This window comes from Phyllopteryx taeniolatus, chromosome 1 (assembly GCF_024500385.1).
Source record: "Phyllopteryx taeniolatus isolate TA_2022b chromosome 1, UOR_Ptae_1.2, whole genome shotgun sequence".
Taxonomy (NCBI): Eukaryota; Metazoa; Chordata; class Actinopteri; order Syngnathiformes; family Syngnathidae; genus Phyllopteryx; species Phyllopteryx taeniolatus.
In genome coordinates this window covers 34,046,527-34,058,936 of record NC_084502.1, presented here as the reverse complement: position 1 = coordinate 34,058,936, position 12,410 = coordinate 34,046,527, and the positions used below count along the sequence as shown (strand labels likewise).

Here is a 12,410-nt window from a genome sequence, read left to right as displayed (position 1 = left end):
TTACATGTACAGGTATTTTCGCTTTAGAGGTTCAAATAAACGGAGGTTCATTCCCTGAATTTTGAACAATGATGACGTAACATTCAATTCACAGGTACTTAGTTTTATCAATGTCTACTACTCAATTTACAGTAAAAAAAAAAAGTTTGTAACATTTGATTAATAAACTGTTAACAACTTGGCATAAAAAACAATCTTACCTGAACAAGAGAAACGGATGCCATTTTTGGATTCAGCAATGCAAAATTGTCCTAAATTAATTGGGGAAAAAAACAGAACTTATTTTTATTTTTTTATTATTTATTTATTTTTGTAACCCTGAGTAATCCGGTCCTTTGCTCTGTTTGATTGCAAGGGAGAGAAAATGCTCAAATCTGGCCTGTTAAATGTGACTTATTTTTACACAATAACAAGCTTGTAAAATGGATAAATTGTTCATTTTCAGTATGTTTACAGATGACAACATTGACAACGTGTGGAAAAATACGACTCACATATGCATGTCAGGCTAGAAGCTGGTGATGGCGCACCATCTGCTTCAGTCTTATCCAAGTTGTCTGGTCCGTGTACATGTGAATCAGTTGGACACATTAGAGTTGACAGAGCAAACACGCAAAATCTTAGCTAGTGAATTCTTAATTCTAGTGAAAACATCTTACTTTACTTATTTTAAGACACTTTTGACTTTCTAAATTTCCACCAAGAAAAATTCAATTCATATTAGTTCCATTGGCAGATTTCTCACTTATTTTAGGGACAAACTATTTTTGTACTTGTTTTGAGAAGGTAATTTTTCCAGTGTAGCAAATGTACACTTGGATGGTCAAATGTTCTTAACAAAAACACCACAGCGTTTTGGTTGTGTGATACTCAATTTACAGCATTTAGACATAAACAGTAACAGAATACAGAAACGTCCACTTTGAGACATCTTTTGAAATGTTTGTACGTTCATGCTACCAAGTTTTATTGTCATCTACGCAAACGGCCAAAACAACATTTTTTTTCTTTCTTTTTTCGCATGTTCAGTTGAAAAAAAAGTAACACGGCCTCAGCGGGTTCTTTAACTACCTGACTTTGTGGGTCACAGATGGAGTAAATATGGGCCCTGCTAACTCTCCATACGGCTCTGGCTCTTAATTCCTGATTAGCTGAAAATGGCAGCACTTGCTCTCGGATTTTGGGATATCAGACGACACCAAGGGGGGACGAGGGCAAGTGTTTTTGTGCCTCATTTTTAAAACGGGGATGTTGGCGGGATAAGAGGGAGTTTCTGTAATAGATACTTATCTTACTGCCCTCGAGCCCCTCAAACAAAGTCCCCCTCTGAAGAGATTATAACCCAGGGAGGCACATTAACTCTAATCCCATGCTTTGAGGCCTCGCACCCCCGTACCACCCTCTGCCCCATTTATTCCATCCCTTCTGTTGTTTGGCGAGAGGGGGGCTCACCTTGTTTCTGGTGCTTGTAGGAGCAAAGCCTTTGGCTACACGACGCCTGTGAGTGTGTGTGCGCGTGCGTGTGTGTGGTGGTGGGGAGGGTGGAGTGACTGCTGCTGTTTCTATAGCCCGCTGACTCCAGTGAAAAGCACTAAGGGCTGCATACTGCTGTGTAACTGATTCTTCTCTCTGAAGAGATTAGGCGCTACATTGTCGCTTCGGTTGCTCATTTCCATGAGAGCACAGCCTCCCACCAGCGCTCTGCACGCCTTTTGTTATTTTCACTCAGAAAACACAAGGCCCGATGTCCCCGGCTTCCTTGTCGTCATTATCTCACAAATAGGCCCCGAATTTAGATGTCACGTCACAGATGCCCAATAACCTCATTAGTGCCCAGAGAGAACATGCGCATTTGCTTCACTTTGTTGTGTTTGGGCACCGCATGGATTTGACAGGACTCGTTAGGCTTTGCTTTTTAATATGGCTGGGAGACATGATGTATATGCTACTACGCTCAGCTATCTGCTGGTGACCGCCTTGCACATGTTATACCATTTATGAATGCATGAGAAAACAAACTCAAAAAATAGACACACATAGTTGTGGGAGGAAGCTGGGGTACTTGGAGAAAACCCACACAAGCATGGGGAAAACATGCAAACCCCACAGAGGTCCAGAAGCCCAGAGCCAAGATTCAGACCCAGAACCTCAGAACTGTGAGGCGGACGTGCTACCAGATTGCACGTAAATCCAGTAAATCCAAGAAAATACATCAAAACAATCAAGTCTGAGTCGAATTCTTGCCTAAACAGATTGGTTTGTTAACTGTTTTTTAAAATGACCACAGATTAGTTGGTCTGGCTTCAATTTAATGAGGGTAAACTCGCCAACTGGTCTGGCATGCATATTGCAGTGTTGTGAGTCGGTTTTGCAGATCGGTGTGAACGGTGATCGTTTTGACATCTTTACGTGAAAGACAAAATGTTGCTGTATTGACTTTGTTGGTGGTGTAAACGTACTCTTCACTTCTAAAGAATGCTTTCTCCTTATCCAATGATATTCAGCATGATGACTCCATCAAAATCGAGGTGAATTTCACCAAACTTGGCTGCGAGCTGCCGCGTGGGTCAAAACGAGTGCTGCGTTCCATTTTGGGTGCAGATCTGTTTGACAAAGCAAAACTAATTCCTTAGTTTTTTTTACACTGAACTTGGCATGCGTCAGCATGTTGACATGTTGACCTCTCTCCCTGCAGAGTTAACACCAAAAAGGAAGTCGCTTCAGAGCCTCCCGTCCAGTTAGAAAACGATATTCCACCGGCGGCAGGACCGGCTGTCACGACCGGCCAGCGCCTCCCGAGCCAGTGGCGCCTGTCACTCACTCAGCGGAGGGCCGTCAATCAGCCCGCACCCCGGAGGGAGCCGGGTGGGGGGGCGGACCTCGGGCCGGCCTAAACAAAGACATACATTTGCAAGCGCTCTCAACGCCACCACTATTTTGAAAGAATGATAGAGTGGTCCTGATAAGAGCAATGACAAAGGACAAAGAGTGCAAGGCGGTCTTTTGGGGTAGAAGAAGAAGTAGGGGTGGTGGGGTGGGGGGTTAGATGGCGAAGAAGTGGGAAAGCTTGATAACATTCACACTTTGCTTACATCTCCCCATTTGTGCTGTTGCCCCAGGAAAATCCTATTAGACAGCTCAATTGGATATTTGCCGTAAAACATTTCATGTAAATGATGGCCACACTAATCCCAATATTGATCTCTACATTTTCCCTGAGGGTCTCGCATCCAGATCCGTGCGGTACCTCCATCTTGTCAAAATAAACTAACGAGGTCAAGGTGTTGGCAACTCTTGTGGATTGTCGCTCAAGGCTTTTGTTGTCCCGCTCTCGCCTGCCGATGAGATCTTCTAATTACACGTTTGAGCCCTTTGCCAGCCACCTTTAACGGGCTTCACACCTCCAAACCAATTGTCCCGCTGTCACATTTGGCCATATTTGACAATACGGGTTTTCCAAAAAAGAAAAAAATTCTTTTTTTCAAAAATGTTTTCTTTCAACTGCTTTGTGACCATTTTGCATCGCTGAATCCGAAAATGACATCCCTTTCTCTTGTTCACGTCAGGTTTTTAGGCCAAGTTGTTAACGTGTATTAATCAACTGAATACTAGACTAACAAAAGTAAATCTCTGTAAATTGAATGTTACGTTACGTCAAGGGCATGAACCGTTTATTTGAACCTCTAAAGCTAAAATGCCTATTCATGTGAACAAAAACGTGGCCGTAGGTCAAAAGATTGACCTGACTAAGCAAAACCAATGTGATATTTGGATTCGGCACATCCAAATTGTCCTAAATCAGCTTAACAAATCTCAGACAATAAATGTGTCTTTGACCAGTGTAATCGATACATGCATATGTGGAAAAGGAAAAACGCAAAATTTCCACACAAGTAGAGTTCATTAGTTCAGAACAATAAAATTGGGATTATATTTTGGTATATTAACAATCTACAATTGTGTATATTCACTTTTTTGAGTGGGGAATGGATCCTATTGTAATCAAGTTAAAACAACCTTCCCAAATGAAATGCTGATTTTACTCATGTCAAATGTGTCTATGCAATTTTGTGTTGTTAGACAAATACAAAATATTTCATTATAATAAAATGGTGCAGAACCTTCCATCCATCCATTTTCTCTAGGGCTTGTCCACATATGTAAGTGCTGTGGGTGAGCTGGGTCCTGTCGCAGCCGACTGGCCGAGAGATGGCGTACACCCTGGACTGATCTCCAGCCCATTGTAGTTGATATAGATTATGATCTAAAGTCAGTATTTCATTTCATTTTTAACCTCCAAAATGCAAATTCTTGATGGCCTAATTATTTTTTTCCCAGCAGTTTTATTTTGTTAGTCAGGTTGAGTCAAATGAAAGTAGTTGGACAAATAAAATAACGTAAAAATATTTTTGTGATCCAATATTAGGCCTACATTAGTACAAACATCATCACTGTTGTGCTGTTTGTGCATCTTACGCTTATCCTGTTATATTTATGTCACCTTGAGGGGCCACAAAGACATAAAAAGGTTATAATAAATTGGGATTATTTTTTATGTGTGTGTGTGTATAATTTTTGTTGATACCACAAGAGATATCAAGTGATACAATACTTTCTCGTATCTTATCTCCGGACTAAGTCTTCCTGGAGATAACACCTTTTTTTTTTTTTTTTTTTTAAATCCTCTTAGCTATCTTGTATGTTATCACATCAGGCCAGGAGAACAATCAAGATTCCATTTGGTCACTTCCCTGCCCCCTTCCTCCCACCGCTGTAAACGAGCGACATCCTAACAGCAAACAGGGTCAGAGTAGCGCCGACACCTGCATTGTGGCCCAAAAGAGGAAGAGGATGAAAAGAAAAGTCCGAGCACGGGACAAAGGCGGCCGCCCGGAGCGTGTTTGTGTTGAGATGTTTTCCCCTGATCCCGTAAGCCGCCCTCTCAGTCTCTTCTTCTTCTGCTCCTCTTTGCACTCCACTCGGCTATTGTTGCCGCTGTACAAATTTGCTCGAGGGCTTTTCGGGCCGCACCCAAATAAATCGTCCGTTTCTTCCGACTAAACCTTTTTTCCCCCCACCCTGGGATCCCACCAACAGCATCATGTGTTCCCAAAACATGTTACACTAGTAAGGCTAGATTTGTAATAATTGAATAAGCATGAGGTTTCCTCTCTGGGAAGACTTCCTACGAGATGTTGGAGTTCTTCATCCCCAAGTTGTCTGATGAGCTTGAGGTCGGGGTTCAGCATAAGCAACAGTTCTTCCACTCCAAACTCATCCACTGTTTTGGAGCTTGCTTTGCAAAACAGCCTTGCAAGATGTTCCACCACATGGACGCTTGTAATTGTACATGTCTTGACAAGGCCTCTTAAAGGTTAATTCATCGACTAACCCTCTTTTTATGTTCCAGGTCAAATTGACTGGTTGCAAGTTTGAAAATCCAGACAAAATAATATGCATATTTTTGTTTTTTCCTTATAATTTTAAATATTTTTACATTTTAGTGTTTCATTTAAAGAAATATATCAGCAATTATAATCATTTCAAAATAATGTTCCTTTTATGTTAGGGCTCCATTTTACTGAAGTAGAATAAAACTTCTGTTGGTCTTTTTTTTTTTCCCTCTATTTTTTTGCATTATTCAATAAAAAATATTTTTACATTTTATTGGTTTATGTGCAAAAATATGTAAATGATAATTTTTTGAAAGTTTTTCACTCAACCTAATGCTATGTTGTGGGTCAAATTGACAAAAATGAATTTGAATACAAAAGTAAAAGTTAAAATCAAAATATTTAGCCTGTTCTGCTGGACTTTTCCCCTTTTGTCTGTTGGAATAAAAATGTAAAAACGTTTTTTTTATGGTGTTGTTCATATATATATATATGTGTGTGTGTGTTATTTCTGCTATTTAAAAGATTATTTGCCATTTTTTGGAATTAGTTGAACAACTTTTCACCTCACCTCAAAGAAAACTATCATTTGCAGTCGTGTTTTTTTTTCATTCACTTTGTTAAACAGACTTTGGTCAGAAGTGATCCAAGGTATGTCAATCCAAAACGTAACAAAAGAAATACAGTTTTTCTTGAAAGATGTTACTATAAAAATAACAACAAATGTCACCAGTATGGAATAAATAACTATGTTATCAGGGGAATTCTTAGAAACAACATAACAAATGTTGGCTTTTAAACAATTTTGGCCCACTTCTTGGTTAAATTTGTCACTCGTTTTTATTAAAAATGTATTTGGTGATCATTATTGTTTTTTTAAATTCTAATTTTAAAATAATTCATTCAAGGGATGCCAAATTGATTTTATCGATGATGTTCCATCCTTTTATTGTATCTGTTACAGCTCTCATGGAATACCTTATATTACTGTTTGACATATGTCAATTGCTTGTTTGAATAAAGTATTTTGAAAATGACGATATCAATTGTTGGTCATTTAAGAAGTACGGCTCGATTCTGTAAACATTTTGGGCTCATATTTAAAGTCAGATAATGAAGTCAAATCAGAACGTGACTTGACATTGCAGCAAGTTGTCAACATGCGTCACGTGATAGGCGTGTGTGTGTGTGTGTGTGTTTTCAGAAGTGCAAGCTCGCCCTTATCTGTAGCGCGCACACACACACACACTTAACATTAACATCTGTTATCTGACAATTATCATATACATTAGTCAACACCTGTTTCTCCTAACCTGCTTTCATTAGGACGACAATAGCCGACAAGACCATGTCAAAAGGGACACTTTGTTTACCGCGCAAATCGTGCGAATAATTAGAATATAACCCGCATGTGCAGCATATTTATGCCCTTCAATAATGTCACGTCATGCAAAAGGCACTTCGATGCATAATTGATTGACATGCAGCGATGTGGAGCCCCCCGCCCCCCCTTTTCTTTTTTTTTTCATCTTTTTTCTCGTCTGCGACGTGCCAAAAAGCCTTTGCCTGCATGATTTATATATTTGGGGTGTGGTTAATTATGTTATGATGTAAATACAGATATATTTTGTATCATATTCCATTACATATATAGTCTACTTTTCCAAAAGTCTTTGTCATTTTTATTAGGACTGTGTTTTTTTTTAGTTGAATTATTATTATTATTATTTTATTTTTTTTTAACTATCCATCCATCCATTTTCGGTACCGCTTTTACTCACTTAGGTCTAGTTTGTCTTAGTGAAGAAAAAAAAAAGTCCAATTTAATTTGAATTACAAAATACATATACACAAAAAAGAACACGTATTACAATTAATTGTATTACTGTAACTGTCAAATGTCACTACTATAATGCTTTCTGTTTACTTTCCACGGATAGGTAGATAAATAGAAAGATAGTTTTTCAAAATGTCCATGCTACAAGCCCAAAATTGCACTTATTCATCAGAATAACTGACGTATAGATTTTTGTTGTCCAGTGGATGCAAAAATACTAAATGCAACGATAACGTTACAAATAATATTTCTGAATGAAATGTTGACCTTTTCCTGCACATTTCTACAAAAGTTGAATGAGCGCATCTAAACACTAAAAGGAACAGCAGAGCTTTGATGGGATTTAGTGAAAGCTTGACCTGTCAGTCAACACCAGTTGTGTCCCCCCATGCCCCCCCCCCCCCCAAGGTCCTCCTCCTCCTCCTCCTCCTCGCCCCCACCCCCAGGCAGCTGGCTGGATATAAGCCCAGACGGTTCCGGCAGCAGCCCCACAACCTTTCTTCGCGACTCATCGGCGCTCAGCACGCAGGGAAACATGCCCGCCACGCCACCAGACTTCGGAGCCTTCTTCGTGGACCGGAACTTGGGGATGATGGCCATGGGGGCCCACGGCCCAGGTCCCGGCTATCTGGGGGCCCAGCAGCGGCAAGATCTCGGGCTCCCCGTCACCTACTCGGGACTGCACGGATACAACTTGCTCCCCTTGGCGGCCCACCAACACCACCACAGACACGTCACACACATGGTGAGCGCTCTTAGGATGAAGTAGAAATTTCACATATCAGCACTTTGCTATTCAGATTTCTGCCAACTTTAACTTGTACTTCCTGACAATACTTTTTCAATTTTCACCTGTACCTGACTTATTATATAAGCCATCCCACCAATCGCAGGGCACATAGAAACAAACAACCATGTACACTTACGGGCAATTGAGAGTCATCAAGGAAGCTACCGTGCATGTTTTTGGGATGTGGGAGGAAACCGGAGTACCCGGAGAAAACCCAAGCAGGCACGGGGAGGCCGGATTTGAACCCGGGTCCTCAGAACTGCGAGGCCGATGCGCTAACCAGTCGCCCGCCGTGCTGCCTTATTTCTAGCAACTTCCCTCCATGTATACGTATACGTTTTCCCCAAACCAGCTTTGTTATTCGTTACAACACAAGGACTTTTAAAACCCATTTCACTGACTAATGCTTAAGAACATTTGATAGCAGAAAACTCCTTTTGATACGACAAATGTCAGACTTTTACTCAAATAGGTCAAGTGCCCTGAGACAACTTTGTTTGTGATTTGGCGCTATATCAATCAAATTGAATTCAAATTGAAATAACTTCGACCAAAGTTATTTTCTGTTAAGATAATTGTACTTTTATCCAAGTACTATCGCTTTCAGGTAAGACTGATGGCGAGTTTGTCTGATCCATTATGATTTGCAACTTTTCCCTCACATTTACGGTAGTCCCGCTTTAGTAAATGTACACAGAAAAGGCACACGATATGAGGTCCAATTGCACATATTGGGGACTCCCCCACGTGATGCAACTCAGCCAAGATGAGAAATTCAAGATGATTTATTAGTCCAACTCAATACGGTGCAGGTGCTCCTTAACTCCAGATAGGAGTTTCGCTCCTACGGCAGCAACGTAACCCGAGTTTGGACTTAAGTCGCAATACGTGGCAGTTGATCACTAACAATGAAGCCAAAAGTATTGTCAAGTTTTTGGGAGACTTGTAGCTTATTAATGAAAATCAACTAAATCAACACAGTGAAACTGTTCTGGCATGAAAAGGATACAGATTCTCCATTCCGGTTGACCTAACAGCCGAACAGGATAAAAACAAAAACAAATTCTTATGCCCGCTTTATTTGTAACCTTGAAACGTTTTATGTCAAACACTTGTAGGACCCCTTGTCAAATAGAATACAAAGCCTTTATTGTCATTGTATGGTTTAGATAAAAGAAAATTGGGGTAGTTTGTTTTATTTTATTCAAGAATAAAAAAAAAAAAAAAAACTGAATAGAAAATAAAGAATATCATTAATACAATACTAAACAAGTATATATTATGAGAATTCAGAATATCATGCTATTATATAAACCTTATGACACAACGAAGTACATTTTACAACGAGGATTCACAAAGTGTTTCACATAGTTATTGAATACGTTCCTAAATATATCAAATTAAGAAACAATATTTTACATCTTATGGTTAGTACCAGAGAAACACAAATCTCTCTCTCTCTCTCTCTCTCTATCTATATATACAGTATATTTATTTGTGTGTAAATGTATTACCTTTTATATAAAATCAAAATCAAAACAAATCTCGTCATCCTGGAATGCATGCCTCAAACAAACTGTCCACTGAAGAGGCAGAAAAAAATGCATTCCATAGGACACATAGAGTAGGTCCAACATTAGAATCCAGTGTTACAGCTAGTCTATATGTTGTCTGGAAAAAATACATCGAGTATCCTAACAGCATTGCTGAATTTGAAACTGACCTGGAAGGACACATTGACGCATCTGCATAGACCAATTAGTGCATGAGGAAGATAGTCAAAAATGCATCCAAAAATAAGTGTTCAAGTGGACATGGGCTAATAAGTTTAATACAAAATGGATTTCAAGCCAAATGGCTGCCTAAATGCAAAATGGCAGAGTTCCTGTGTATTTCCAGGCATGGGGTCTTGAGACTTTTGGACTGTCCTGTTTTAAAAGGTTGCCCACTGGCTAAATTGTTGGACACCAATATGGAAACGTTCACAAGGATAGACGTGTTTGTAGGATTTTTTTTTCCATCTCACTGATAATCACAATAGTAAAAATTGCGATCATATTCAGTGAACCCCCTCTATAGGAACAGGGAGCGAGCCCTGCCTTGAAAACGTGAGCGTAATTGCACACCAAAGGTTTATCATACCCTACAGATGCCACAAGATGGTGGCAAAGAACTACTTTTGCCAAAATGAAGCTCCTCAACTAAATTTGACATACTTAGTTCCTTGGGACCAAGATGCCATAGGATGGCAGCAAAGCAATACTTGTATTTATTTGGCGTCGACATAAAAAAACAGTGAAAAGGGAAGATAGGTTCAAAACCAAATCTGCAAATATGTGATTAGCGAATGCCAAAGGGCAAATACGCGGGGTCTTCACTTTACGAAGACATCAGGCGTTCCCCCCCTTTGATGCATTTCGGGTTCGGCCACGTGTCGCCAACTTTGCCTCTCATTCCCAGGGCAACACCTTTGACCTGAAGACCGCCATCTCCCCCTACCACCATGCGCTGCTGGCCCGCGGGGGTCCCTTCTTCCCACCCTACCGGCCCGGTCCCGCGGAGGAGCCCGGGCGCGGCGGCGCCAAGGTGGCCACTCGCGAGAGCACGGGGGCGCTGAAGGCCTGGCTGGGCGAGCACCTGAAGAACCCGTACCCCACCAAGGGCGAGAAGGTCATGCTGGCCATCATCACCAAGATGAGCCTGACGCAGGTCTCCACCTGGTTCGCCAACGCGCGCCGCCGTCTCAAGAAGGAGAACCGTGTCAGCTGGGCCTCCTCCAGGTCCAAGTCTGACGAGGAGGACGAGGAGCAGGAAAGCGAGGACGAAGAGGAGGAGGAGGAGGAGGAGGGGGAGGGGCCCCTGAGGAGGAGCCACGCCAGGGAGGAGACGGAGCGGCAGGCCGGCGAGAGCTCGCCAGGGAACGCGGCGGACGTGTGCGTGACGTCGAGGGACAGGGGCGAGGGAGCGCACGGGCGGGCCCATCACACGCCCTCCCCTCCCCAGAGCAAAGACACTCCGAAGCCCAAAATCTGGTCTCTGGCCGAGACCGCCACATCGGAGACGGTGAAGAAACCAGCGCAGCACGATTACCAGTCCGCAGGGAGGATGTGGGCCGAGTGGGCCTCCAGAGGCGCGCTTCTGGTGCCCGCCTGCTACACTGCCCACGAAATCCACTAATGACATCGCCCCACCCTCCGAAACCCTCAGACAATGTCCACTATTGATGCACTTTAACCTCTCAGACGACAGGGATCCGAGTTCAACCCTGGAAATCTGTTTCCACACCAAAGACGTTTTAAATGTAAATAAATGGAGATGTATTTTTCCAACAAACCTGTAAATTATATTTCCTTTGTTCCACTGACGAAGGAATATTTTTACTTAAATAAAACCAGATTTAAAGGAAACAAATCTAATTCGCCTTCTTTTTATTCAGATCTTATTTCTCATTTAGGACAAACTGATTAACAAATGTTACCTTTAAAGAGTACAGTATATATATATATATTTTTTAAATAATACAAGTTGAAAGTCCCTTATGAGTACCACCACTTTTGAGATTTTGGAGACACGAGCCGTCGCTTGGTCGACATTTTGCTTTGTTTTACAAGAAAAAAAATGAATTGAACAGTCAGCCGCAGTCATTCCGCCACTAGCGAACTTCACAACTTGTGGCCACTATCAGTTGTGAACGTACACTTTACTGTTGTGTTTTGTGCTCGCATTTTCAGATTTTTGTACAGGTATTTTGCCATGTCTTTTTTTTTTCTAACCATGGGTCCAATGACAAGTGAGTTCTGAGAAAAGGAAGCAGACGATGTCCACTGAACTCAACTTTGAAATCAGAGCAAAACATGAGCAAGGAGTGAGTGTGGAGTGCACGATACTGAAACAGAAGGAGTCGCTTTAATGCCGGCCAAAGGCATTACAAGTGGGGGAATAAAGTAGGAATTAACTTGAAAAGTTGTTTTTCTTCACATTCTATTTGAATGTTATTACTGCATGCTTTATACAGGACAATACTGTATTTGTCTTATTGAAAACCTTCCAAAAATGTTGGCGTTTTAAGGGGCAGGAATAGATTAATGGCATTTCCATTCATCTTCATGGAGAAGTTGATTTGAGTTCCTCAAATGTATTGATTTAAACAAATATATTTTTCTATAACAAAATAAAATTACAGTAACAGTGCCAGAAGGGTAAACTGTATGGTTAGTGGCTATAGTTTGTTTCATGTTGAGAGCATATTTTCTAATCTATTCCAGTGCTAAATCATTTTAGTTTATATTGTCTTTATATTGTTTTATTAGTACAATATATATTATGGATTTCATTTGATCTGTCCAAACTAATAGCATTTTTATTATAGAAACAGCTCTCGGGGTAATTC

General features: G+C 41.0%; 1 protein-coding gene across 1 annotated transcript; it reads left to right on the top strand.

Annotated features, from left to right (window-relative positions):
- The first annotated feature begins 7,648 nt into the window (after positions 1-7,648).
- Positions 7,649-11,505, top strand: irx7 (iroquois homeobox 7). The gene is made up of 2 exons (XM_061790738.1): positions 7,649-7,975; positions 10,481-11,505. The coding sequence occupies exons 1-2, from the start codon at positions 7,766-7,768 to the stop codon at positions 11,195-11,197; spliced, it is 927 nt and encodes a 308-aa protein (XP_061646722.1). The 5' UTR covers positions 7,649-7,765; the 3' UTR covers positions 11,198-11,505.
- The last annotated feature ends 905 nt before the right edge of the window (positions 11,506-12,410 follow it).